The sequence below is a fragment of the Pristiophorus japonicus genome, chromosome 5, assembly GCF_044704955.1.
Source record: "Pristiophorus japonicus isolate sPriJap1 chromosome 5, sPriJap1.hap1, whole genome shotgun sequence".
NCBI lineage: Eukaryota > Metazoa > Chordata > Chondrichthyes > Pristiophoridae > Pristiophorus > Pristiophorus japonicus.
Window position 1 is genome coordinate 3160671 of NC_091981.1, and position 27393 is coordinate 3188063.

Sequence of the window (27393 nt, forward strand, 5' to 3'; positions counted from 1 at the left end):
CCGACTAACATTCTGACTTTCTCCTGGATTTGTTTCCAGTACATTGGATTTAGGATTTGCTACTGGTGTATCAAAACCATCTGATGAGTCAGAAATAATTGAATCATTCCCACCTTCAACTCCTTCCATGTCTGTAGGTAAAATATGATCAATGTGAACAAACCTAACCTGTCCATTATCAAACATCTTGACCAAATATGTGCGAGGACCACATATCTTCACCACTCTTCCTGGTAACCACTTTACCCATTTATGGTGATGATTCTTCACTCTCACCTTCTGGTTTAATTTCACACTTCTCTCTTTTACACTACCTCTATCATGATTCTCTTTCTGTCTTAATTGTGTCTCTTCTATGGACTGTGCCAAGTTTGGTTTTAACAACGAGAATCTGGTTCGTGGCTGTCGTTTGAGAAACAACTCTGCTGGTGTTCTACCAGTAGTTGTGTGAGGCGTATTACGATACGGTATTAGAAAATTAGCCAATTTGTGGTCCAATGACAACTGTCGTTTCCTTGGATTTGGATCTAACATTTGTTTTATGAGGGCACGTTTTACAATTTGTACAGTGCGCTCTGCTGCACCATTCGAAGCAGGATGGTATGGTGGGACCTTGGTATGTTTCACACCATTTTTGCTCGTGAACTGTGCAAATTCTTCTGAACGAAATTGTGGTCCATTATCCGAAACAATTACTTTGGGAGGCCAAATGAACAAAATAATCTTTGCAAAATGTCTAATGTTTTACTTGTTGTTATTTTCCACATTGGAAACACTTCAACCCACTTCAAATGGCTATCGATCACAATGAACAATCGTTGTCCTTCTAACTCAGCAAAATCAATATGTAGCCTTTGTCACACCCTGGGAGGCCATTTCCATGGCTGTAATGGTACTGGTGGTGGTTGCTTGCTTACCGATTGTCATGTCGTACACTGACTCACGATGTACTCTATATCTTTATCAAGACCTGGCCACCATAAATAACTGCGTGCAAAACTCTTGGTCAAGCACATTCCCAGGTGCTGGTCATGGAGGTCTCCTAATAATTTGGACCTGAATTTATTTGGTTTAACCACTCTTGCACCCCACATGATACAATCTTTATCGACTGATAATTCATTGCTACGAATGAAGAATGGATGTGTATCTTTGTCCGTTACCTGGTTTGGCCATCCATTTGCAATATACTCATACACCTTTGACATCACTGGGTCACGTTTGGTTGCTCTACCAATCTCTTCAGCTGTGACTGGCAGTTCATCAATGTATGAAAAATAAAACACTTCTTCCCTATCGGGTGTAACTTGTGATGGGGAAGGCAATCTGGACATTGCATCAGCATTACTGTGATCAGCTGATCGTCTATATTCAATATCATATGTATATGCTGACAAAATCTAAGCCCATCTCTGCATTCGGGCTGCAGCTAATGTAGGAACTGGGGACTTTGGATGGAGGATTGCTATCAGAGGCTTATGATCGGTAACGAGAGTAAACTTACGACCATACAAGTATTTGTTGAACTTCTTGACCCCAAAGATTAATGCCAAAGCTTCCCTTTCGATTTGCGCATTATTACACTCACTGGCACTGAGAGTGCATGAAGCAAAAGCAATTGGTCTCTCCTCCCAACCACGTAATAGATGAGAGATCACTGCCCAAACTCCATACGGAGAGGCATCACATGCTAGCTTGATCTCCTTAGATATGTCTTAGTGAACTAACATGTGCTCTCTACCAATTTGCTTTTACACTCTTTGAATGCTATAATCGCATTCTTTTGACCACTTCCAATGGGCCTGTTTTTTTCAAAAGTTCATTCAGTGGATGTAATACTATAGCCAAATTTGGTAGGAACTTCCCATAATAGTTCAAAAGACCCAAAAATGATCGAAGTTCAGTGACATACTTGGGAGTGGGTGCATTTCTGATAGCATCCAGCTTTCCCTTGGTTGGATGTAAACCATCTTTGTCTACTCTGTGCCCTATGTACTCCACTGAGTTTTGAAATAACTCATACTTCGAGCAGACACTTATACTCTATGCTTCTCTAGCCGTTTGAGGACTTCATTCAATATGTTATGAATTTGTCTATTTGGTGCTGAAATTAGTATGTCTTCTAAATAACATACTACCCCTTCAATACCTTGCAAAATCTGGTTCATTACCCCTTGGAATATGGCAGGGGCGGAAGACACTCCAAACGGTAGCCTATTAAATTGATATAGGCCGAGATGAGTATTTATAGTCAAACATGACTTGGACTCCTCATCTAGTTCAAGCTGTAAGTAGGCATTCGTAAGATCCAGTTTTGAGAAGATCTGACCACCTGTCAGTGTTGTGAACAAATCTTCTATATTCGGCAATGTATTGGGGACATTACCCTCTAGAACCTGGTTTACGGTTACTTCATAATCACCACACAATCTTACCTTACCATCGGACTTAGGTACAACAACAATGGTGTAGTCCAATTACATCGATCTATCTTACAAATAATGTTCTCAGTCTCTAGTCTTTTGAGTTCTTGCTCAACTTTCTCCTTGAGTGCATATGGTACGGAACGTGGCTTATAGTAAACCGATCTCGCGTCCTTCTATACCCTGACTCTCGCCTTGACGCCTTGGATCGGACTGCCCGATTCACAGAACACCTTCGAATACTTCTTGATAACCTCATCCATTAATGCAAATCTCGCTTCCATACGGAAAATCTCCCTCCAATCCAGCTTCAGTGATCCCTACCAATTTCTTCCTAGTAAGGCAGGCTTGTCTCCTGCCACTACTATTCGAGGCAAGCTCTGAACTTGATCCTTGTATTTCACCGGTACGGTGATACGACCTACCACCGGAATGTTCTCTCCCGAGTAGCCTCGCAGCTCTATCTTGGCTTTCTCCACAAATCACGCAATTTGTCGAGGTACAGCGACTCCGGTACGACACTCACTGATGCACCAGTGTCGATTTCCATGGGTAGCGTGAATCCCGCAACATCTATGTGGATTATGCTACTTTTCGAATCGATGCCCGTTAACCTCATGCTCCTGATGACGTTTAACTCTAACATCTCCTCGTCCTGTTGTTGTTCTTCCATGCTATGTAGTCTCTGGGGATTTCTACTCATAGCTTTGAACACTGGTTTATTCTTCAGTCGGCATGCCTTCGTGAGATGCCCAGTTTTCCTGCAGAAGAAACACTCTGCCTTCACATATTTGAGCAATGTGTTGTCCCAGGCACCGATAGCAGGATGTTAATGCTCTGTTCCCATTTCCAGTTTCTGAGACTTTGGGCCCCCACCGCCTTTTACTTTGAACCTGCAGGCGATTCACCTCGGTTGTCTGATGACTGAAATTAGTATGAAATTCTTGGGAATATTGGTCGGCTATGCTCATCGACCTAGCTGCCTGACAAGCAAAAGTCAAGTTAGGTATCGTCAATAACTTTCTTCTGATTGCATCATTTTTCATCCCACAAACAAAGCGGTCTCGCAACGCTCGGTTCTGAAAATCTCCGAAATTACAGTGAATAGATAGCTTTTTTAATGCTACAATGTACTCACTGATATTTTTTTCGGCCTTCTGATTTCGTATTCCGAAACGATAACTTTCAGCAATTTCTAACGGAACGGGGCTGTAATGTATCCTTGGGCTTGTCAGGCACAAGCAAATTTATCAACGTGTCATACAATTCAGTTAAGAATATAGCTCTTTTTCGTTCCAACACCACCCGGTTCTGGTTTCCATCATCGGGAATTTCGATTATATTATTTGCAGTGAAAAACATTTGTAGCCGATCCACATATGCTCTGAAACTTTCTCTGTCCCGTTGAAATGAAATGTCCACACATGCCCTATAACTCCCATAGGGGCAGCCATTTTGACTCAGGTAGTTTAACCAAGTGTGCGCATAATTTACCTCGGATTTGTAGCTGTTTTCAAAAATAGAGAAGCTCTCAAAGTCTCTCTGTCGGCTGGCTGAATCCTTCACCAACAAAAATTTCAGGTTTGTATTATCCAATTACATCTCCATTCTTGTCGCCAATGTGATATCTTCAAGAGCACACTTAACACACAGCTTGTATGATGGCTGCAGGTCCAGAACTTCCTGTGGAAGCCTCCTTCCTGTCAGGTCAGGTAACCTGACTGTTTATTAAACAGCACTAGCTGCAGTAACATAGTATGTCCACAGTGTGGAGTTACATACATTACAGTGCTGATGTCATAGAATTATAGGGGCCGAACTTGGTGGGCTCGCCGCCCGCTGCCACCGCATTTTCTGGGTGGTCTCCCCTCCGAGCGAGTTTGGTGGAGGCTTCCCGCTGGCAGGGAGGGAAGACCGCTGGGGACCGCCCGCTGGTGCGCAATGTGCATAAGTGTCCTCCCGCCCGCCGAGCTGCTAGTTTGGTCCGGGCGGGAGTCCGCTGCAGCAGGGGAAAGGTCCAGACACAATGGCACTTCCGCCCCGCTGCTGCCCGGAACATCAGCGCCGCGCTGACGTGTCAGTTAAAGGGGCGGGCTGCTGCGAACTCTGCATTTATTTCAGTTAGGTCCACTGGGCCACCAGCGGGCCGGTACCCAAGAGGGAGGGTCCAAGGCTGCCTGTTAGCGGCCCAGTCGAACCCGCGGCCGCCATTGTCGGGCCGACCTCGAAGTCGGCCGACAATTAAAACAAAATGGCGGCCGCAGCAGTGCGCCCTCCCCTTTCAGGGCAGACGCGCCGCCCAGCCACAAGGAGCTTCCCGTCGGGGAAAGCTGTCAGGGGCACCGACCCGCGGCAAATCCGCTCCCGTGGGGTCATTTCCTACACGGGGCGGAAAGAGGGTCAGCGCCGGTCGGTAAGGGGTCGGCGCGTGCCCAACGGGACGGGAAGATGGCCAGGGCCGTTCCCTACACCGCTCCAAAAATAAGAGAGGCCAATTTTCAAACTACCAGGTGGTGATTCGTGACCGACCCGCGACCCGCGACTGCCTCTGTCATGGCTCTTATCGAAAGGGGCAATTTCGGCTCTTAAGACTAGGGGACAGAGTCTAAAAGTTAGAGCCAAGCCTTTCACAAGTGAAATTAGGAAAGACTTCGACACACAAAGAGCTGGATTTTACCAAGTTCGGCGGGGCTGGGCCGAGCAACATCCTTGGCAAGTCCCGAACCCACAGCTGTCTCGATCCCAGCCTCTGACATGATTTTTCGATGATGGGGCTGGTTAAGCGCCGCCCTGAGAGGTTCCCGGCCATTAAAAGGAAGCGGGTCTGGTGACGTCATTTGATGACGTGTCATCAGCCAGTTTCCTTAAAGGGACCACGCCCACATTCATTTTGACAGTTGTGCTGTCAGTGTCCTGCAGCATTGAGGTGCTGCACACACTGCCAATCAGCACAGAGGGGCATGGCTGCACCCAGGCTCTCCCATCACTCCCTCCAGATGCTCATGGAGGGAGTCTCAGCACGCAGGGAGGTTCTCTTCCCTTCCCATGGACAGAAGAGACCTCTCCAGGACGCCAACACAACCTGGTTGCACATTGCACAGGAGGGCACAAGCAGGGATGTGGTCAGGAGGACCAGGCTGCAGTGGTGCAAACCTTTCAATGGTCTCAGTGAATCACGAAATGTTACTGCAAAGCCACACTCAACCTCATCCTGCTGTGCCCCTCATCACATCCCCATCACTCTGCCTTCCCTACCCTACTCCTGCACATCCTTACTCACACCAACTGACCTTGCACCTCCACCCATCCCTCTCTCTCTCTCTCTTTACATTATCACATCAACACCAACAACAACTTGTATTTATATAGCGCCTTTAAAGTAGTGAAACTTCCCAAGGCGTTTCACAGGAGTGTTATGCGATTAAAATTTCATTAAGATCGTGGGCCTGAAATCCCGGCCTCCCCGGCTCCGTACAGAGTGCATACGGGGTGTGTACGAGACGGGGTGTGTATGGAGTGTGTACAGGGTGCATGCGGAGTACGTCTGGGGTGCATACAGAGTGCGTACGGGGTGCGTGCGGGACGGGGTGTGTATGGAGTGTGTCCGGGGTGCGTACAGAGTGTGTACGGGGTGCGTGTGTACGGGGTGCGTGCGGGACGGGGTGTGTATAGAGTGTGTCCGGGGTGCGTACAGAGTGTGTACGGGGTGCGTGCGGGACGGGGTGTGTATGGAGTATGTCCGGGGTGTGTACGGGGTGCGTGCGGGACGGGGTGTGTATGGAGTGTGTCCGGGGTGCGTACAGAGTGTGTACGGGGTGCGTGTGTACGGGGTGCGTGCGGGACGGGGTGTGTATAGAGTGTGTCCGGGGTGCGTACAGAGTGTGTACGGGGTGCGTGCGGGACGGGGTGTGTACGGGGTGCGTGTGTACGGGGTGTGTGTACGGACCCGGCAAGGCCTCGCAAAAGCCGTTTTTTGATGCGCATGTGCCGAAACCCGGCTTTGCCGATCTGTCAAGTTCTGGTTTGACAGATCCTCCACATCTTGGGGAGAAGGATTTGCCCATCGCTTGCCCAGCGAATGTCCTTAAAAGTCCTGCGCCTGGTAAAAGCAGGCACATGGCGTACTTTTACCAGTGAAAAAGTTTTAAAATATATAAAAATAAAATTTAACACCACATTTTTCTGTTAACAACCCTGCCCACTTGGGTAGGTTTATTTTAAACCATAATTACAAAACTTTTTTAAAAATCTGAAAAATATATATTTTTTTCTAACACATTTATTAACTTTAATTTGAATTAGTGTTAAATGTGCGATTTATTTTTTTTCCTATTTTTTTATTTGTTTTTTGGTGTTGGGTAGTATTTCTCATTCATAATGAGAATTCCTACATACGGACTTTCCATTATTATGAACGCGAATACTCGACCTTGATTGGCTGTCCAGGCCCACCTGACTCCAGCCTCTCCCTGTGTATCTCCAAGACGTGAACGCGCTCCGATGTGCGGGGAGAGGAGGCTCCGACTGGGATCGCCGGAGGGCGCAGGAGCTAAAGGTAGCTGCGGATCTTTTTGACTATTTTCTGGCGAACGCCTGCAGGAAGCCCAGCTCCGGGATTTCAGGACCAATGGTTTTTTTTAAATTTCAGGTACGACCAGATCTTGATGGAGCCTGAACCTGTGCCACTCTACGCCTTGAGGTTGCTCATCACCCTGACTGACCATAGCCCCGTTTTCATCAGGTAGGCTGTTCTTATTAAAAATAATCATTGTAAACTATCGGAAACACATTTGTGAACATTTCCTGTTTGCTGTTTCTCGAGAAATACCAAACAGAGGAAATCTGCGTTAACACATTTACAATGTCTCTGCACTTTTCAAGCAGAAGCATGCTGATCTAAACATGTGTATGCACTGACTTACACTCATCTACGTTTGTTAAAATGGACAATAACTCTATAGGTGCCTCCCGCGTCCTTGAGTGTGAAGTAAAAATCTACCAATCGTTTTAGTACAAGCTGAACCCTCGGAATTCCTGGGACCGTGATTTTTCAGCGTCCTGGCATCAAGGAGGGTGGAATTTGCGGGGGAATCGGAGACCAGCAGAGTTCTGACCCCTTCCGCTCTGTCGGAAATCCCAGTACTTTGGGGCGGGGAACCTGGAATCTTTATTGGCATCTTGGGAGGAACGAGGCAGGAAAGCTCAAAGCAGCACTGACCATTGTGGTCAGCCATTAACACGTTCGAAGCGGAGTTCAGAGCATGAGCAGAAATACATGCTCAGACACTATCGGGTCACCTGCAGTCAGGAAGTGCATTATCTTTATAAAGGAATAATCCAGGAAAATAAATACATTCCAGGTAAGAAAATATTATCACCTGTATCAATTAAAAATAATATGTGGATGACAGAAAGCTGGCACAGGGTGTTGGAGCACTAACACACAGTGACATCAAGTGGTGGGAGATGGGTTTGTGCCAGAAATCACCTTTCCTGCCGTGTTGGATCATGTTGCTGTGGGTAACGTCGAGTGGAGGAGAGTTGTTGTTGAGCCACTGCAGCACTTTGTCTCATGGCTAATTCATGGTTGCATTGACGGATACCTGGGGCAGATTGACTCTTCTCTTGGCTGCAGTCAGTCCTGGCCTGAGGAGGTCACGGGGTGGAGGAGAGGCATTCGATAAATCACAGAGGCTGACATTTTCTTTAAAGAAGATCACAAGCCTCCATGAAATCTTGCTTCCCGAGGCATGTTGGGGACTATTATCTCGGTTGTGTGCCATTGGTGACAGACGCGTGATATTGCTGCCACTGGCAGCGTACCGTCAAGGAGCTGAATGCCACACCTCCAATGACAACTTTCCGTGTGTCTCATAAATGGTTCTTTCCTTGAAATGAGAGGGGACCTTATTGCGATAAATAACATACTGAATGGAATAGAAAGAAAGACTTGCATTTCTATAGCGCCATTCACCACCGGATGTCCCAAAGCACTTTACAGCCAGGAAAGTACTTTTTGCAGTGTAGTCACTGTTGTAATATAGGAAACACAGCAGCCAATTTGCGCACAGCAAGCTCCCACAAACAGCAATGTGATAATGAGCAGATAATCTATTTTAGTGATGTTGATTGAGGGATAAACATTGGCCAGTACACCAGGGATAACTCCCCTGCTCTTCTTCGAAATAGTGCCTTGGGATCTTTTACGCCCACCTGAGAGAGCAGCTCGGTTTGTCTCATCCCTCAGTACTGTCCCTCCGACAGTGCAGCACTCCCTCACTATTGCCCCTCCGACAGTGCGGCACTCCCTCACTATTGCCCCTCCGACAGTGCGGCACTCCCTCAGTATTGCCCCTCTGACAGTGCGGCACTCCCTCAGCACTGCACTGGAGTGTTAGTGTAAATTTCTGTGCTCAAGTCTCGAGTGGGATTTGAACCCACAACCTTTTGACTCAGAAGTGAGGGTGCTACCCACTGAGCCACAGTTGATACTTATAGAATAGGTAAATTTGGAGACTATTTCAAGTTAAAGCAAGGAGATATAGGTGCAAAATGGAAAGAGGACTTGATGCCAATAATCATGATCCGTGTGTGGAATGGAGGACAAATCTCTCGAATCATTCAAGAGGCTTGGTGCCCGAGGAGATTACTAGCCTAAAGAAGGAGGAGCTAGAGAGGATGAATAGCCTCCCTGATCTGTATTTCACTTTGTGATCTTTCTAATGTTCCTCAACAAGTCTAGTGACAAGTGCAGTAAAAGTGCTCGGAGGCCAAAGCAAAAGAATTAGGAGCAAGAATAGACCATTGGGCCCCTTGAGCCTGCTCCGCCATTCAGTGAGATCGTGGCTGATCTTCTACCTCAACACTTTCCTGCCCGATCCCCATATCCCTCGATTCCCCGAGAGTCCAGCTTTGAATATACTCAATGCAGCCCTTTTCGGGTAGAAAATTCCAAAGATTCACCAAACTCTGAGTGAAGAAATGCCTCCTCATCTCAGTCTTAAATGGCCGACCCCTTGTCCTGAGCCTAGTTCTAGACTCTCAGCATCTAATCTGTGAATCCCCCTCAGAACCTTGCTATTTTGTCAATGCACCTTGTTACAAACCCACACGAGGCATAGATATATCCGACACGGTCACTCTGTGACCTTCACTTTATTCCCAGGACTGAAGAGTGCTGATCCTGGGTGGTCCTCCCCTTTTATACCTGGAAGCCCAGGTGAGGAGCTCAGTCCCTGTGGTCAGGGTGTGCATTACAAGGGTACAGGTACAGTATGCATGAGTTACAGTTACATACTTACAGTCGTTGCAAGATGGTGAAATACATGACATCACCTCCCCCCTTAGGTCTTTTAGTTTCAGAGGTTAAATCTATCGGGTGGTCGGTGCTCTCTCGTGGAACGCCGCAGTTGTGGCTCTGGTGGCTGAGCCTCAGCACGTGTCTCTGTCACTTGAGGTGATTCCGGCCTGTCCGGGCTGGCCGCAGGGACTGTGCATGCTGAGGGCTGTCTTTGTTGCTCATGCGCTGGCAGTGGTGTGGGTGACATCTCATGCTTTTCTTCCGGTTCCTCCGTGTCTGCACTGAACCTTGTCTTTACTTGGTCCAAGTGTTTGCGGCATATCTGCCCATTGTTTAGTCTGACCACCTTGATCCTGTTTCCTTCTTTGCCAATTACGGTGCCCTCAAGCCAATTGGGTCCCAAAGCATGGTTAAGAACAAATAACAGGATCAAGACTCTTCAGTCCTGGAAATAAAGTGAAGGTCACAGAGTGACCGTGTCTGATATACCCATGCCTCGTGTGAGTTTGTAACAAGGTGCAGAGACACTACATCTGGCGACGAGGATGGGATGAACTTTCCGTCCAAGCCGACTGCCAGTTATGGGGCAGCCGGGTAGTCATGCCCCAGAAAGGAAGGGAAGCGTTCATCAGGGAACTCCACAGCGAGCACCCTGGCATCGTGTTAATGAAGGCCATTGCCCAGTCACACGTGTGGTGGCCGGGGATTGACTCAGACCTGGAACACTGGGTTCGCAGGTGCATGGCGTGTGCCCAGCTGGGCAATGCCCCCAGGGAGGCCCCACTCAGCCCGTGGCCCTGGCCCACCAGACCATTGTCACGTATTCACGTGGATTATGCAGGCCCGTTCATGGGGAAAATGTTCCTGATCGTTGTCGATGCGTACTCGAAGTGGATCGAGTGCATCATATTGAACTCGTGCACGACATCCATCACTGTGGAGAGTCCGCGTACGGTTTTCGCGACCCACGGCTTGCCGGACATCCTGGTCAGCGACAATGGAGTTTATGTCGGGCAATGGGATCAAGCGCGTCCGGACAGCGCCGTTCAAGCCGGCCTCCAATGACCAGGCGAAACGGGCGGTCCAAGTCATAAAGCAGGGCATGCTACGCATCGAAGGAGCTCCCCTTTTATGCCTGGAAGCCAAGGTGAGGAGCTCACTCCCTGTGGTCAGGGTGTGCATTACAAGAGTACAGGTACAGTATGCATGAGCTACAGTTACATACTTATAGTCGTTGCAAAATGGTGAAATACATGACACTTAACATGTTTCAATGAGATCATCTCTCATTGTTCTAAACTCCAGAGTACAGGCTGAATCTACTCAATCTCTCTTCATAGGACAACCCTCTAATCCCAGGATTCAAACTAGTGAACCTTCGTTGCACCGCCTCTAAGACACGTACGTCCTTTCTCAGATAAGGAGACCAAAATTGTGCACAATACTCGAGCTGTGGTCTCACCAAAGTCCTGCACAATCATAGTAAGACTTCCTTACTCTTGTACTTCAACCGTCTTGCAACAAAGGCCAACATGCCATTTGCCTTCCGAATTGGTTGTAATCTACCAACATTCCCTGGATTTTGGGGAGGTCCCAGCGGATTGGAAAACCGCAAATGTAAAGCCCCTATTTAAAAAAGGAGGCAGGCAAAAAGCAGGAAACTATAGACCAGTTTGCCTAACATCTGTGGTTGGGAAAATGTTGGAGTCCATTATTAAGGAAGCAGTAGCAGGACATTTGGAAAAGCATAATTCAATTAAGCAGAGTCAGCATGGATTTATGAAAGGGAAATCGTGTTTGACAAATTTGCTGGAGTTTTTTGAGGATGTAACGAGCAGGGTGGATAAGGGGGAACCAGTGGATGTGGCGTATTTGGATTTCCAGAAGGCATTCGATAAGGTTAAATAAAAGGTTACTGCACAAGATAAAGATTCACGGGGTTGGGGGTAATATATTAGCATGGATAGAGGATTGGCTAACTAACAGAAAACAGAGAGTTGGGATAAATGGGTCATTTTCCGTTTGGCAAACAGTAACTAGTGGGGTGCTGCAGGGATCGGTGCTGGGGCCATCAACTATTTACAATCTATATTAATGACCTGGATGAAGGGACCGAGTGTAATGTAGCCAAGTTGCTGATGATACAAAAATGGGTGGGAAAGTAAATTGTGAGGAGGACACAATAAATCTGCAAAGGGATATAGACAGGCTAAGTGAGTGGGCAAAAATTTGGCAGATGGAGTACAATGTGGGAAAATGTGAGGTTATCCACTTTGGCAGAAAAAAATAGAAAAGCAAATTATAATTTAAATGGAGAACAATTGCAAGGTGCTGCAGTACAGAGGGACCTGGGGGTCCTTGTGCATGAAACACAAAAAGTTAGTATGCAGGTACAGCAAGTAATCAGGAAGGTAAATGGAATGTTGGCCTTTATTGCAAGGGGGATGGAGTATAAAAGCAGAGAAATCCTGATACAACTGTACAGGGTATTGGTGAGGTCACACCTGGAGTACTGCGTACAGTTTTGGTCTCTGTATTTAAGGAAGGATATACTTGCATTGGAGGCTGTTCGGAGCAGGTTCACGAGGTTGATTCCGGAGATGAAGGGGTTGATTTATGAAGAAAGGTTGAGTTTTGTATCATCAGCAAACTTGGATACATTTACACTCGGTTCCTTCATCTAAGTCATTAATGTAGATTGTGAATAGCTGGGACGTCACCAAGATCCAGGTTGGTGATTGAAGCGTGGGCAAGTACAGCAGGAGCGACGAGGTCGGGATGAAGGAGCGGCGAGAGATTGTAGAGGGACGTGATCGGGTCCCAGGAGAGGCACGAGTTCGGGGCCCAGAAGAGGCGAGGGCCCAGGGGCAGCACGGGCCCAGCCCACACTGTGCGATATGTGAGCGCGCTTGGTCCGTGCAGCATAGCAAGTCTCCAGTTGTCCTGGTTAACCCTTGCCACTGGACCAAGACCTAGCTCTGTCAAGCCTGTGTGGTGGCTGGTGTGCAACGGTCACCCCACGTTAAAAAAATCCACCCACAGGCATCTTCCACCCTTCAACCTGTAGTTTGGGACGTGGAATATTAGGTCCTTCATTGAAACACCTGTGAACTTTTTAACGTGGAAGCAAGTCATCCTCAACTCGAGGAACTGCCTATGATGATGATGATGAATAGCTGAGGCCCCAGCACTGATCCCTGCGGCACCCCATTAGTTGTAGCCTGCCATCCCAAAAATGACCTGTTTCTCCTCTCTGTTTTCTGCCCTATATCCATGTTAATATGTTACCCCCAACCCCGCTTGAAGGCTGTAGTCCTGGTGCCAAAACAGCAATATAAAAATATCTTTGGAGAAAGCAAACTGAGACTGGCATGTCTGGCCCCCAATTTAATGGGAATTACTTTACAATGAGGCTTCTGAAAGAACAAATGAAGGTAATGAAATAACGAGTAGACAGTGTGGTGCTGATACTTCTCAGTTACTGCTGTTGTGCATCTTTGGTTCACAATATGAATGCAATGGGCGATGTCAAAAAAATACTTGTTATTAAAAAGAACGCAGGCTATTTAGGCTGTACTAGTGATAATATTACTCATCTAAATACGTCACTGGGTGAGATACGGTCTATCCCCGATACAGAAAGCAGCCTTGATAGATTGAATGCTCTGTTCCAAATAATGTTTAAAAAAAAGACTTGGATTGATATAGCGCCTGTCACAACCACCGGACATCTCAAAGGGCTTTACAGCCAATGAAGTACTTTTGGAGTGTAGCCACTGTTGTAATATAGGAAATGCAGCAGCCAACTTGCACACAGCAAGCTCCCACACACAGCAATGTGATAATGACCAGATAATCTGTTTTAGTGATGTTGATTGAGGGATAAATATTGGCCCCAAGACACCGGGGAGAACTCCCCTGCTCTTAGAAACATAGAAACATAGAAAATAGGTGCAGGAGCAGGCCATTCAGCCCTTCTAGCCTGCACCGCCATTCAATGAGTTCATGGCTGAACATGAAACTTCAGTACCCCCTTCCTGCTTTCTCGCCATAACCCTTGATCCCCCGAGTAGTAAGGACTTCATCTAACTCCCTTTTGAATATATTTAGTGAATTGGCCTCAACTACTTTCTGTGGTAGAGAATTCCACAGGTTCACCACTCTCTGGGTGAAGAAGTTTCTCCTCATCTCGGTCCTAAATGGCTTACCCCTTATCCTCAGACTGTGACCCCTGGTTCTGGACCTCCCCAACATTGGGAACATTCTTTCTGCATCTAACCTGTCTAAACCCGTCAGAATTTTAAACGTTTCTATGAGGTCCCCTCTCATTCTTCTGAACTCCAGTGAATACAAGCCCAATTGATCCAATCTTTCTTGATAGGTCAGTCCCGCCATCCCGGGAATCAGTCTGGTGAACCTTCGCTGCACTCCCTCAATAGCAAGAATGTCCTTCCTCAAGTTAGGGGACCAAAACTGTACACAATACTCCAGGTGTGGCCTCACCAAGGCCCTGTACAACTGTAGCAACACCTCCCTGCCCCTGTATTCAAATCCCCTCGCTATGAAGGCCAACATGCCATTTGCTTTCTTAACCGCCTGCTGTACCTGCATGCCAACCTTCAATGACTGATGTACCATGACACCCAGGTCTCGTTGCACCTTCCCTTTTCCTAATCTGTCACCATTCAGATAATAGTCTGTCTCTCTGTTTTTACCACCAAAGTGGATAACCTCACATTTATCCACATTATACTTCATCTGCCATGCATTTGCCCACTCACCTAACCTATCCAAGTCACTCTGCAGCCTAATAGCATCCTCCTCGCAGCTCACACTGCCACCCAACTTAGTATCATCCGCAAATTTGGAGATACTGCATTTAATCCCCTCGTCTAAATCATTAATGTACAATGTAAACAGCTGGGGCCCCAGCACAGAACCTTGCGGCACTCCACTAGTCACTGCCTGCCATTCTGAAAAGTACCCGTTTACTCCTACTCTTTGCTTCCTGTCTGACAACCAGTTCTCAATCCACGTCAGCACACTACCCCCAATCCCATGTGCTTTAACTTTGCACATTAATCTCTTGTGTGGGACCTTGTCGAAAGCCTTCTGAAAGTCCAAATATACCACATCAACTGGTTCTCCTTTGTCCACTTTACTGGAAACATCCTCAAAAAATTCCAGAAGATTTGTCAAGCATGATTTCCCTTTCACAAATCCATGCTGACTTCGACCTATCATGTCACCATTTTCCAGATGCACTGCTATGACATCCTTAATAATTGATTCCATCATTTTACCCACTACTGAGGTCAGGCTGACCGGTCTATAATTCCCTGTTTTCTCTCTCCCTCCTTTTTTAAAAAGTGGGGTTACATTGGCTACCCTCCACTCCATAGGAACTGATCCAGATTCAATGGAATGTTGGAAAATGACTGTCAATGCATCCGCTATTTCCAAGGCCACCTCCTTAAGTACTCTAGGATGCAGGCCATCAGGCCCTGGGGATTTATCGGCCTTCAATCCCATCAATTTCCCCAACACAATTTCCCGACTAATAAAGATTTCCCTCAGTTCCTCTTCCTTACTAGACCCTCTGACCCCTTTTATATCCGGAAGGTTGTTTGTATCCTCCTTAGTGAATACCGAACCAAAGTACTTGTTCAATTGATCCGCCATTTCTTTGTTCCCCGTTATGACTTCCCCTGATTCTGACTGCAGGGGACCTACGTTTGTCTTCACCAACCTTTTTCTCTTTACATACCTATAGAAACTTTTGCAATCCGCCTTAATGTTCCCTGCAAGCTTCTTCTCGTACTCCATTTTCCCTGTCCTAATCAAACCCTTTGTCCTCCTCTGCTGAGTTCTAAATTTCTCCCAGTCCCCAGGTTCGCTGCTATTTCTGGCCAATTTGTATGCCACTTCCTTGGCTTTAATACTATCCCTGATTTCCCTAGATAGCCACGGTTGAGCCACCTTCCCCTTTTTATTTTTACGCCAGACAGGAATGTACAATTGTTGTACTTCATCCATGCGGTCTCTAAATGTCTGCCATTGCCCATCCACAGTCAACCCCCTAAGTATCATTCGCCAATCTATCCTAGCCAATTCACGCCTCATACCTTCAAAGTTACCCTTCTTTAAGTTCTGGACCATGGTCTCTGAAATTACTGTTTCATTCTCCATCCTAATGCAGAATTCCACCATATTATGGTCACTCTTCCCCAAGGGGCCTCGCACAATGAGATTGCTAATTAATCCTCTCTCATTACACAACACCCAGTCTAAGATGGCCTCCCCCCTAGTTGGTTCCTCAACATATTGGTCTAGAAAACCATCCCTTATGCACTCCAGGAAATCCTCCTCCACCGTATTGCTTCCAGTTTGGCTAGCCCAATCTATGTGCATATTAAAGTCACCCATTATAACTGCTACACCTTTATTGCATGCACCCCTAATTTCCTGTTTGATGCCCTCCCCAACATCCCTACTACTGTTTGGAGGTCTGTACACAACTCCTACTAACGTTTTTTGCCCTTTGGTGTTCTGCAGCTCTACCCATATAGATTCCACATCATCCAAGCTAATGTCTTTCCTAACTATTGCATTAATCTCCTCTTTAACCAGCAATGCTACCCCACCTCCTTTTCCTTTTATTCTATCCTTCCTGAATGTTGAATACCCCTGAATGTTGAGTTCCCAGCCCTGATCATCCTGGAGCCACGTCTCCGTAATCCCAATCACATCATATTTGTTAACATCTATTTGCACAATTAATTCATCCACCTTATTGCGGATACTCCTTGCATTAAGACACAAAGCCTTCAGGCTTGTTTTATTAACACCCTTTGTCCTTTTAGAATTTTGCTGTACAGTGGCCCTTTTTGTTCTTTGCCTTGGGTTTCTCTGCCCTACACTTTTCCTCATCTCCTTTCTGTCTTTTGCTTTTGGCTCCTTTTTGTTTCCCTCTGTCTCCCTGCATTGGTTCCCATCCCCCTGCCATATTAGTTTAAATCCTCCCCAACAGCACTAGCAAACACTCCCCCTAGGACATTGGTTCCAGTCCTGCCCAGGTGCAGACCGTCCGGTTTGTACTGGTCCCACCTCCCCCAGAACCGGTCCCAATGCCCCAGGAATTTGAATCCCTCCCTGCTGCACCACTGCTCAAGCCACGTATTCATCTGCGCTATCCTGCGATTCCTACTCTGACTATCACGTGGCACTGGTAGCAATCCCGAGATTACTACTTTTGAGGTCCTACTTTTTAATTTAGCTCCTAGCTCCTTAAATTCGTTTCGTAGGACCTCATCCCTTTTTTTGCCTATGTCGTTGGTACCAATGTGCACCACGACAACTGGCTGTTCTCCCTCCCATTTCAGAATGTCCTGCACCCGCTCCGAGACATCCTTGACCCTTGCACCAGGTAGGCAACATACCATCCTGGAGTCTCGGTTGCGGCCGCAGAAACGCCTATCTATTCCCCTCACAATTGAATCCCCTATCACTATCGCTCTCCCACTCTTTTTCTTGCCCTCCTGTGCAGCAGAGCCAGCCACGGTGCCATGAACTTGGCTGCTGCTGCCCTCCCCTGATGAGTCATTCCCCTCAACAGTACCCAAAGCGGTGTATCTGTTTTGCAGGGGGATGACCGCAGGGGACCCCTGCACTACCTTCCTTGCTCTACTCTTCCTGTTGGTCTTCCATTCCCTATCTGGCTGTGGACCCTTTCCCTGCGGTAAGACCAACTCACTACACGTGATACTCACGTCATTCTCAGCATCGTGGATGCTCCAGAGTGAATCCACCCTCAGCTCCAATTCCGCAACGCGGACCGTCAGGAGCTGGAGGTGGACACACTTCCCGCACACGTAGTCGTCAGGGACACCGGAAGCGTCCCTGAGTTCCCACATGGTACAGGAGGAGCATAACACCCGACCGAGCTCTCCTGCCATGACTTAACCCTTAGATACACTTAAACTGGTAATAACAATGTTAAAAGTTACTGACCAATATAAGAAGAAAAAGAAAAACTACTCACCAATCACCAGCCAATCACTTACCCCCTAGGCTGTGACGTCACCTTTGTTTTTTTGCCTTCTCCCTGTAGCTGCACCGGTACGCCTCTCGCCGACCCCGGACTCGCGCTGCTCCGAGCTCCCGCCTCCTCGACTGACTGCTCCGAGCTCCCGCTGGCCTTTATAGGCCTCTCGCCGATCCCGGACTCGCGCTGCTCCGAGCTCCCGCCTCCTCGACTGACTGCTCCGAGCTCCCGCTGGCCTTTATAGGCCTCTCGCCGACCCCGGACTCGCGCTGCTCCGAGCTCCCGCCTCCTCGACTGACTGCTCCGAGCTCCCGCTGGCCTTTATAGGCCTCTCGCCGACCCCGGACTCGCGCTGCTCCGAGCTCCCGCCTCCTCGACTGACTGAAATAGTGCCGTGGGATCTTTTACATCCATTTGAGAGAGCAGACAGGGCCTCGGTTTAAAGCCTCATCCGAAAGATGGCACCTCCGACAGTGCAACACTCCCTCAGTACTGCCCCTCCGACAGTGAAGCACTCCCTCAGTACTGCCCCTCCGACAGTGAAGCACTCCCTCAGTACTGCACTGAAGTGTTAGCCTAGATTTATGTGCTTAAGTCCCTGGAGTGGGACTTGAACCCACAACCTTCTGACTCAAAGGCGAGTGTGCTAACCATTGAGGGTGATGTCACAGCCAAGGGGGTAAGTGATTGGCTGGTGATTGATGAGTAGTTTTTCTTCTTTTTCTTTTCCTTTATCAGTAAGAAACCTTTGGCATTGTTGCCAAATTAAGTTAATTTAAGGGTTAAGTCATGGCAGGAGAGCCCAGACCCTTGTCATGCTCCTCCTGTGCTACGTCGGAAGTCAGGGACGCTCCCATCGTCCCTGACAACTATGTGTGCGGGAAGTGTATCCAGCTGCAGCTCCTGACAGACCGCATTGCGGCACTGGAGTTGCGCATGGATTCACTCTGGAGCATCCATGATGCTGAGGATGTCGTGAATAGCTCGTTTAGTGAGTTGGTAACACCGCAGGTAAAGATTACTCAGGCAGATAGGGAATGGGTGACAATCAGGCAGAGCAGTGGAAGGAAGGTAGTGCAGGGGTCCCCTGCGGCCATCCCCCTCCAAAACAGATACATCGCCTTGGGTGCTGTTGGGGGGGTGACTCATCAGGGGAGGGCAGCAGCAACCAAGTTCATGGCACCATGGGTGGCTCTGCTGCACAGGAGTGCAGGAAAAAGAATGGGATAGCTATAGTGGTAGGGGATTCTATTGTAAGGGGAATAGATAGACGATTCTGCGACTGCAATCGAGACTCCAGGATGGTACGTTGCCACCCTGGTGCAAAGGTCAAGGATATCTCGGAGCGGCTGCAGGACATTTTGAAGGGGGAGGGTGAACAGCCAGTTGTCGCGGTGCATATGATATCGGTAAAAAGCAGGATGAGGTCTTACTAGCTGAATTTAGGGAGCTAGGAGTTAAATTAAAAAGCAGAACCTCAAAGGTAGTAATCTCAGGATTGCTACCAGTTCCACATGCTAGTCAGAGTAGAAATATAGGGATAGCTAAGATGAATACGTGGCTTGAAGAGTGTTGCAGGAGGGAGGGATTCAAATTCCTGGGCCATTGGAACCGGTTCTGGGGGAGGTGGGACCAGTACAAACCGGACGGTCTGCACCTGGGCAGGACCGGAACCAATGTCCTAGGGGAAGTGTTTGCTAGTGCTGTTGGGGAGGGGTTAAACTAATATGGCAGGTGGATGGGAACCTATGCAGGGAGACAGAGGGAAGTAAAATGGGGGCAGAAGCAAAAGATAAAAAGAAGAAAAGTAAAAATGGAGGGCAGAGAAATCCAAGGCAAAAATCAAAAAGGGCCACATTACAGCAAAATTCTAAAGGGACAAAGTGTGTTAAAAAGACAAGCCTGAAGGCTCTGTGCCTCAATGCGAGGAGTATTCGTAATAAGATGGACAAATTAACTGCGCAGGCAGCTATTAACTAATATGATATAATTAGGATTACGGAGACATGGCTCCAGGGTGACCAAGGCTGGGAACTCAAAATCCAGGGGTATTCAACATTCAGGAATGATAGACAGTAAGGAAAAGGAGGTAGGGTAGTGTTGCTGGTTAAAGAGGAAATTAACGCAATAGTAAGGAAGGACATTAGCTTGGATGATGTGGAATCGGTATGGGTGGAGCTATGGAATACCAAAGGGTAGAAAACGCTAGTGGGAGTTGTGTACCAAACAGTAGTAGTGAGGTTGGGGACAGCATCAAACAAGAAATTAGGGATGCGTGCAATAAAGTTACAGCAGTTATCATGGGCATCTTTAATCTACATATTGATTGGGCTAACCAAACTGGTAGCAATGCAGTGGAGGAGGATTTCCTGGAGTGTATTAGGGATGGTTTCCTAGACCAATATGTCGAGGAACCAACTAGAGAGCTGGCCATCCTGGACTGGGTGGTGTGTAATGAGAAAGGACTAATTAACAATCTTGTTGTGCGAAGTCCCTTGGGGAAGAGTGACCATAATATGGTAGAATTCTTTATTAAAATGGAGAGTGACACAGTTAATTCAGAGACTAGGGTCCTGAACTTAAGGAAAGGTAACTTCGATGGTATGAGACGTGAATTGGCTAGAATAGACTGGCGAGTGATACTTAAAGGGTTGACAGTGGATAGGCAATGGCAAACATTTAAAGATCACATGGATGAACTTCAACAATTGTACATCCGTGTCTGGAGTAAAAAATAAAACGGGGAAGGTGGCTCAACCGTGGCTAACAAGGGAAATTAAGGACAGTGTTAAATCCAAGGAAGAGGCATATAAATTGGCCAGAAAAAGAAGAAAACCTGAGGACTGGGAGAAATTTAGAATTCAGCAGAGGAGGACAAAGGGTTTAATTAAGAGGGGGAAGTAGAGTATGAGAGGAAGCTTGCTGGGAACATAAAAACTGACTGCAAAAGCTTCTATAGATATGTGAAGAGAAAAAGATTAGTGAAGACAAACGTAGGTCCCTTGCAGTCAGAATCAGGTGAATTTATCATTGGGAACAAAGAAATGGCAGACCAATTGAACAAATACTTTGGTTCTGTCTTCACTAAGGAAAACATAAATAACCTTCCGGAAATACTAGGGGTCTATCGAGAAAGAGGAACTGTAGGATATCCTTATTAGGCTGGACATTGTGTTAGGGAAATTGATGGGATTAAAGGCCGATAAATTCCTGGGGCCTGATAGTCTGCATCCCAGAGTACTTAAGGAAGTTGCCCTCGAAATAGTGGATGCATTGGTGATCATTTTCCAACAGTCTTATTGACTCTGGATCAGTTCCTATCGACTGGAGGCTAGCTAATGTAACACCATTTTTTAAAAAAGGAGGGAGAGAGAAAACGGGGAATTATAGACCGGTAGTGAGGAAAATGTTGGAATCAATTATTAAAGATGAAATAGCAGCGCATTTGGAAAGCAGTGACAGGATCGGTCCAAGTCAGCATGGATTTATGAAAGGGAAATCCTGCTTGATGGGATGAGGAGAAACTTTTTCACTCAGAGAATTGTTCACCTGTGGAACTCCCTTCCGCAGAGAGTTGTTGAGGCCAGTTCATTGGATATATTCAAAAGGAAGTTATATATGGCCCTTACGGCTATAGGGATCAAGGGGTATGGAGAGAAAGCAGGAAAGGGGGACTGAGGTGAATGATCAGTCATGATCTTATTGAATGGTGGTGCAGGCTCAAAGGGCTGAATGGCCTACTCCTGCACCTATTTTTTATGTTTCTAGAATTTTTTGAGGATGTAACTAGTAGAGTGGAGAAGGGAGAACCAGTGGATGTGATGTATTTGGACTTTCAAAAGGCTTTTGACAAGGTCCCACACAAGAGATTGGTGTGCAAAATTAAAGCACATGGTATTGGGGGTAATGTATTGACGTGGATAGAGAACTGGTTGGCAGACAGGAAGCAGAGTCGGGATAAACGGGTCCTTTTCAGAATGGCAGGCAGTGACTAGTGGGGTGCCGCAGGACTCAGTGCTGAGACCCCAGCTCTTTACAATATACATTAATGATTTAGATGAAGGAATTGAGTGTAATATCTCCAAGTTTGCAGATGACACTAAACTGGGTGGCGGTGTGAGCTGTGAGGAGGATGCTACGAGGCTGCAGGGTGACTTGGACAGGTTAGGTGAGTGGGCAAATGCATGGCAGATGCAGTATAATGTGGATCAATGTGAGGTTTACCACTTTGGTGGCAAAAACACGAAGGCAGAATATTATCTGAATGGCGGCAAATTAGGAAAAGGGGAGGTGCAGCGAGACCTGGGTGTCATGGTACATCAGTCATTGAAAGTTGGCATGCAGGTATAGCAGGCGGTGAAGAAGGCAAATGGCATGTTGGCCTTCATAGCTATGGGATTTGAGTATAGGAGCAGGGAGGTCTTACTGCAGTTATACAGGGCCTTGGTGAGGCCTCACCTGGAATATTGTGTTCAGTTTTGGTCTCCTAATCTGAGGAAGGACGTTCTTGCTATTGAGGGAGTACAGTGAAGGTTCACCAGACTGATTCCCGGGATGGCAGGACTGACATATGAAGAGAAATTGGATCGACTGGGCCTGTATTCACTGGAGTTTCGAAGGATGAGAGGGGATCTCATAGAAACGTATAAAATTCTGACGGGCCTGGACAGGTTAGATGCCAGAAGAATGTTCCCGATGTTGGGGAAGTCCAGAACCAGGGGTCGCGGCCTAAGGATAAGGGATAAGCCGTTTAGGACTGAGATGAGGAGAAACTTCTTCACTCAGAGAGTTGTTAACCTGTACTGAAGTTTCATGTTCAGCCATGAACTCATTGAATGGCGGTGCAGGCTAGAAGGGCTGAATGGCCTGCTCCTGCACCTATTTTCTATGTTTCTAAAAGCCAGTCCTGGGCTGGGCTGGTCCAGCAGAGAGCTGCATGGGTCCAGCAGCTTAGAGGGAACCTTGGTCAGAGGCAGGAGCAGGTATCTGTGGGCAGAATGGCAAAATACCACTTTACAAACACCTTTCCCAGCTGCAGAAATCTGTATTCAAGAATCTTCTGACTCCTGCGTGTCACAAACTCTGCCATCAGCTGATCCCGACAGCCGCTGTGCTTCACAAAACCCAGCCCAAGTTACCCAGAGTGCAATCCCAGGAACCTCAGAGCTGCTGTACCATTGGCTCTCACTTTACCCATGTGTGCAATTAACACCAGCTCCCATTTGGCGAGCAGAAGGCTCAAACAGCACCAGGAAATTTGGATGAAGCGTTTTAAAGGTGGAAAACGGACGGAAAGAAATGTCCTGCACGCAAAGTATTGCCAAAAACGGCAAAGATATTCGCCTCTTTCTTAACTAAGAATCTATCTGTCTTTAAACACATCAACTGACTTTGCATCTATGACCTGCTGGAGTTGTGCATTCTACATTTGTACAATCCTTTGAGTTAAGAATTTACATCTGGACTCACTTTCAACCTGTTTAACACAGAACGAAAGACAGACTTGCATTTATATAACACCTGTCAAAACATCAGGACATCTGAAAGTGCTTTACAGCCAATGAAGTACTTTTTGGAGTGTAGTCCCTGTTGTAATGTAGGAAACGCAGCAGTCAATTTGCGCACAGCAAGCTCCCACACACAGCAATGTGATGATGAGCAGATAATCTGTTTTAGTGATGTTGATTGAGGGATAAATATTGACCCCAGGACACCGGGGATAACTCCCCTGCTCTTCTTCAAAATAGTGCCGTGGGATGTTTTACATCCACCTGAGAGAGCAGACGGGGCCTCGGTTTAACGTCTCATCTGAAAGACAGCAACTCCGACAGTGCAGCGCTCCCTCAGTACTGCCCCTCCAACAGTGCAGCGCTCCCTCAGTACTGCCCCTACGACAGTGCAGCACTCCCTCAGTACTGCCCCTCCGACAGTGCGGCAATTCTAAGATTACAACTTCATGTTCTGGATTCCCTATTTAGCATATCAATTCCCTCCTTATTTTACACACTTCAATCAGACCCTCCTCATCGCCAGGTAATCTAACTGAAATTCACCCCGAGCCTCACCAGTTGCTTCTTTCCAGGAATCATTCTGATGAGTTGCTTCGCTCTGCGTCAGGAAGGGAAGATGTCGGAATAGAAATAGTAAATATGATTTAAATATTGATCTCCGCTCACTTAGGAGCTTCCTTCTATCTGTGACAAGGGAGTGAAAGAACAAGCCTTTGTTCATGCTTTAGCCTGTACTCGGAAACTAACGGTGGCTGGACAGGGACATTACAACAGTGACTACACTCCAAAAGTACTTCATTGGCTGTAAAGCGCCTTGAGACGTCTGGTGGTCGTGAAAGGCTCTATATAAATGCAAGTCTTTCTTTCATTGAAATACTAATGTGAGCATGTGCGCAGACTGGGGGAAATAAGCAAGTCGCCTACCTCGCACGGCTGACCCATTGGAGAATAATCCTGGCAACAACTTGCATTTATATAGTGCCTTTAATGTGCAAAAAAGGTCCCGAGGTACGTGGCTGAGGGGTAATCAAAACTGAATGCAGGATGAGCAAAGGGACGAGGTATCGGAGAGGCGTCCATAAGCTTGGTCAAAGTGTTGGGTCTTGAGGGAGCTGGAAAGCCGGAGATGTTTGGGAAGGCGTTACCAGAGTGTGGGTCATACGCAGGTGAAGGCACGGCCACGAGAGGAGGTGATGTACAGTAAATCTGAGTCAGATGAACAGCGAGTTTGGTGGTTGTGAGGGGGTGGTGGATGAAGGAGCTTATTGGGCTGGAGGAGGTTACACAAATAGGGAGGGGCAAGCCATGAAGGGATTTAAACATGAGGATGAACATTCTAAATCTGAGGCATTTGGGGACCAGGTGCCAATGCTAGTCAGCAAGGGCAGGTTTGTACATCAAGAAGTTCATCCACAATTAAGAGACTCCTGATGAATTCATTTACTTGATCGGCACGCTACCCACCACCTTCAACACTCACTCCCTCCACCACCGGCGCACCGTGGCTGCAGTGTGTACCATCTACAAGACGCACTGCAGCAACTCGCCAAGGCTTCTTCGGCAGCACCTCCCAAACCCGCCACCTCTACCACCTAGAAGGACAAGGGCAGCAGGCACATAAGATATATATTGTAAATATATCGTCGTTCCTTCATCGTCGCTGGGTCAAAATCCTGCAGCTCCCTCACTAACAGCACTGTGGGAGCACCTTCACCACACGGACTGCAGCGGTTCATTGTATATATTTAAGGTGGAGATTGACATATTTTTGAGCGATAAGGGAGTCAAGGGTTATGGGGAGCGGGCAGGGAAGTGGAGCTGAGTCCATGATCAGATCAGCCATGATATTAAATGGCAGGGCAGGCTCGAGGGGCCGAATGGTTGACTCCTGCTCCTATTTCTTATGTTCTTGTGTTCGAAGGCGGCTCACCACCACCTTCTCGAGGGCAATTAGGGGATGGCCAATAAATGCCGGCCTTGCCAGCGACGCCCACATCCTGCGAATGAATGTTTAAAAATTTGGAACAATCCAGCAAATGAGACAGAGACATTTTATTAACGTACCGGTGGAGAAGAGAGTATTCAGGGTCAGTAGAGCGTCCTTTCTGAGCAGGGCTGGCCAGAGCTACTGGACAGATGCACTGTTATGCAATGGGAAACCTTTATGAAACAGGGAAGGGGAGAATGTGAGAGAAGTCTTGTTGAGGCAGGAGCGAGAGAGGGAAAAGCACTTTGTTGAATAGGGACTGCAGCAAGAGGGAGGGAAATGCTGTAGAGTAAGGTCAGCTCTGACTCTTCTGGGTGTGGGTGGAAAGTTATTCACGGGCCCTCGTTCTATAACATTGTATCCTCCAAATCCAATTGGGCAAAATCATGGAAGATCCACCTTCACTGATACCTTTCCTGGGCGGGAGACTTTCAGTAACATGTTCTGAAAGGCTGCTTGTAAGAGAAGCAGCAACAACAACAACAACAACAACGTGTATTTATATAGCGCCTTTAACATAGTGAAACGTCCCAAGGTGCTTCACAGGAGTGTTATGATATAAAAATTTGACACCAAGCCGCATAAGCAGAAATAAGTACAGGTGACCCAAGAGGTATGTTTTAAGGAGCGTCTTGAAGGAGGAAAGAGAGGTAGAGAGGCGGAGAGGTTTAGGGAGGGAGTTCCAGAGCTTGGGGCCCAGGCAACAGAAGGCACGGCCACCGATGGTGGAGCGATTATAATCAGGGATGCTCAGGAGAGCAGAATTAGAGAAATGCAGATATCTCGGAAGGTTGTGGGGCTGGAGGAGATTACAAAGGTAGGGAGGGGCGAGGCCGTGGAGGGATTTGAAAACAAGAATGAGAATTTTGAAATCAAGGCGTTGTTTGACCGTGAGCCAATGTAGGTCAGCGAGCACAGTGGGTGATGGGTGAGCGGGACTTGATAAGTTAGGACACGGGGAGCCGAGTTTTGGATCACCTTTAGTTTACGTAGGGTAGAATGTGGGAGGCCAGCCAGGAGTGCGTTGGAGTATTCAGGTCTAGAGGTAACAAAGACAAAAAGCAGGAAACTATAGACCAGTTAGCGTAACATCTGTGGTTGGGAAGATGTTGGAGTCCATTATTAAATAAGCAGTAGCAGGACATTTGGAAAAGCAAAATTCGATCAGGCAGAGTCAGCATAGATTTATGAAGGGGAAGTCATGTTTGACAAATTTGCCAGAATTCTTTGAGGATGTAACGAACAGGGTGGTTAAAGGGGAGCCAGTGGATGTGGTGTATTTGGACTTCCAGAAGGCATTTGACAAGGTACCACATAAAAGGTTACTGCACAAATAAAAGTTCACGGGGTTGGGGGAAATATATTAGCATGGATAGAGGATTGGCTAACGAACAGAAAACAGAGAGTTGGGATAAATGGTTCATTCTCGGGTTGGCAACCAGTAACTAGTGGGGGGGCCGCAGGGATCAGTGCTGGGACCCCAACTATTTACAATCTAGATTAACGACTTGGAAGAAAGGACCGAGTGTAACGTAGCCAAGTTTGCTGACAATACAAAGATGGGTGGGAAAGCAATGTGTGAGGGGGACACAAAAATCTGCAAAAGGACATAGACAGGCTAAGTGAGTGGCAAAAATTTGGCAGATGGAGTATAATTTTGGAAAGTGTGAGGTCATACGCTTTGGCAGAAAAAAATCAAAGAGCAAGTTATTATTTCAATGAAGAAAGATTACAAAGTGCTGCAATACAGCGGGACCTGGGAGTATTTGTGCATGAAACACAAAAGGTTAGTATGCAGGTACAGCAAGTGATCAGGAAGGCCAATGGAATCTTGGCCTTTATTGCAAAGGGGATGGAGTATAAAAGCAGGGAAGTCTTGCTACAGTTATACAGGGTATTGGTGAGACCACACCTGGAATACTGCGTGCAGTTTTAGTTTCCATATTTACGAAAGGATATACTTGCTTTGGAGGTAGTTCAGAGAAGGTTCACTTGGTTGATTCCGGAGATGAGGGAGTTGACTTGTGAGGAAAGGTTGAGGAGGTTGGGCCTCTACTCATTGGAGTTCAGAAGAATGAGAGGTGATCTTATCGAAACGTATAAGATTATGAGGGGGCTCGACAAGGTGG

At 47.1% G+C, this 27393-nt stretch overlaps 1 protein-coding gene across 5 annotated transcripts in view; it reads left to right on the top strand.

Annotated features, from left to right (window-relative positions):
• The window catches only part of ulk4 (unc-51 like kinase 4), a 615462-nt gene that overhangs the window by 333713 nt on the left and 254356 nt on the right, over positions 1–27393 (top strand). For all 5 annotated transcript variants that reach the window (XM_070880300.1, XM_070880304.1, XM_070880303.1 and 2 more), the window contains exon 30: positions 7072–7164. In XM_070880300.1, the coding sequence (XP_070736401.1) occupies positions 7072–7164 (93 nt within the window). The remainder of the gene's footprint in view (positions 1–7071; positions 7165–27393) is intronic.